This window comes from Anopheles cruzii, chromosome 3, assembly GCF_943734635.1.
Source record: "Anopheles cruzii chromosome 3, idAnoCruzAS_RS32_06, whole genome shotgun sequence".
Taxonomy (NCBI): Eukaryota; Metazoa; Arthropoda; class Insecta; order Diptera; family Culicidae; genus Anopheles; species Anopheles cruzii.
The window spans coordinates 60,291,182-60,292,697 of record NC_069145.1 but is presented as its reverse complement, the minus strand read 5'-3'; the positions used below and the strand labels follow the sequence as shown (position 1 = coordinate 60,292,697).

Sequence of the window (1,516 nt, the reverse complement as noted above, 5' to 3'; positions counted from 1 at the left end):
TAAAATAAAAAAACTTTTTTAAAGATGTTTTAGCTGGCTCAAATATGCACCATTTTGTTGACATTTTAACGGTAGACTCGAAGATTTTTACATTCTTGTCTTGATCCCAATTCCTTATGACTCAGGAAGTTGCCTAATGCGAGAGAAAGGTGAAAATCGCTTGGTGTCAGGTTCGGGGACTATATAGGGGATTCGCCAAACCTTCCCAACCAAGCTCCCCAACAATTTCTGACAAGTCACTACAGACGTCTGTGTAACGCAATCGCTAGTTTCAAACGGTTCAGCTGTTGACAGTAGAGATCTGAATTTAGTGTTTGGCCATACGGAAGCAACGCATAATAAATGCTTCTTGGACACCGTTGGAGCTAATTTTAGCTTTATTTTTTTTAAAGCTTATCTTTATTTTGCTTTGAGGATGTTTTAGTAATTCCTCAGTATTTTCGTGTAAATATCGATTTCAATTATGAATTGGTCTTTTTATAAAACTGTTTTACGCTGCAGCCAAAAGATTAAATTAAGTGGCAATCGATGGAACACACTCTTGATACCCAGAAAATGTTGCGTACTGGACCGTGATGTTCGTACAAAATACTATACAAATTTGATTTGATTTTGATGAAATAGCGGAAAATTGCACCACATTTTTTGCTTTGCATTATCCAATTTATATGATTAATGGTGTTTCTCATTAATCAATAAATACAATTATGGAACCCTTTTAAGGAAAAATAAAATGTGCCCTGAAAATATTCTTTCTCTTTTCCTTACATGACAAACTCGACTCATTGTTTCGACAAATCTAGTAAGCGTTGACGTAACATAGTGATAGTCGTTAACTGTCGGCTGAAACATTGTCTTCTTACAGCTAAAGCCAACAGAGCGAATCAAAACGCTGAGTGACGAAACCATCAAACCGATAATGAAGAATCTCGTAAGCACAGCACCACCGATTAATTTGCTACCACCGCAAGAAGAGCTGGACTGGATACAAGTGCGCCAAGAATTGCCGGATTTTCACGCAGAAACACCAAAGGAAAAGATGGCACGCAAGCTGAAGGAAAACCCTTTGGTCCCCGTGGGCTGCGCAGCCACATTGATGGCACTCGGTTTCGGGCTCTGGAACTTCCGGCGGGGTCGGTCAACCATGTCGCAATACATGATGCGTGCCCGTATTCTGGCCCAAGGATTCACGGTCGTTGCACTGATCATGGGCGCTGGCGTGACCTATACAAACAAGCAAGCGGCGAAAAAGTGAACCACACAGCACTCAATATATTGTCTTTATTTGGTTGAAGAACATACCGAATCGTAATTGTTTTAGTGTATGGGGTTAAGAAACAAAATCTGACAAAAAACAGCAATCAAAGGTACTTAATAGTGGACACATACAAGCGAAAGGAAAAAAAGTACTGCATTATAATCGGATAAGCTTCATGATAGCATAGTTCAATTTCCATTTAATAAATACAACATCCTCTGTTGCAGTTATCTCACTGAAGCCAAACTCGCGTGCTTC

The 1,516-nt window shown here is 39.5% G+C and overlaps 1 protein-coding gene across 1 annotated transcript; it reads left to right on the top strand.

The window, feature by feature from the left end:
• The first annotated feature begins 919 nt into the window (after positions 1 to 919).
• On the top strand, positions 920 to 1,255 carry LOC128271824 (HIG1 domain family member 2A, mitochondrial). Its single transcript, XM_053009478.1, has one exon. It carries the CDS (start codon positions 920 to 922, stop codon positions 1,253 to 1,255), a length of 336 nt encoding a protein of 111 aa, XP_052865438.1.
• Positions 1,256 to 1,516: the final 261 nt, after the last annotated feature.

Coding starts and splice junctions, on each gene's coding strand:
- LOC128271824 (XM_053009478.1), top strand. CDS start 920: ATGAAGAATCTCGTAAGCACAGCACCACCGATTAATTTGCTACCACCG.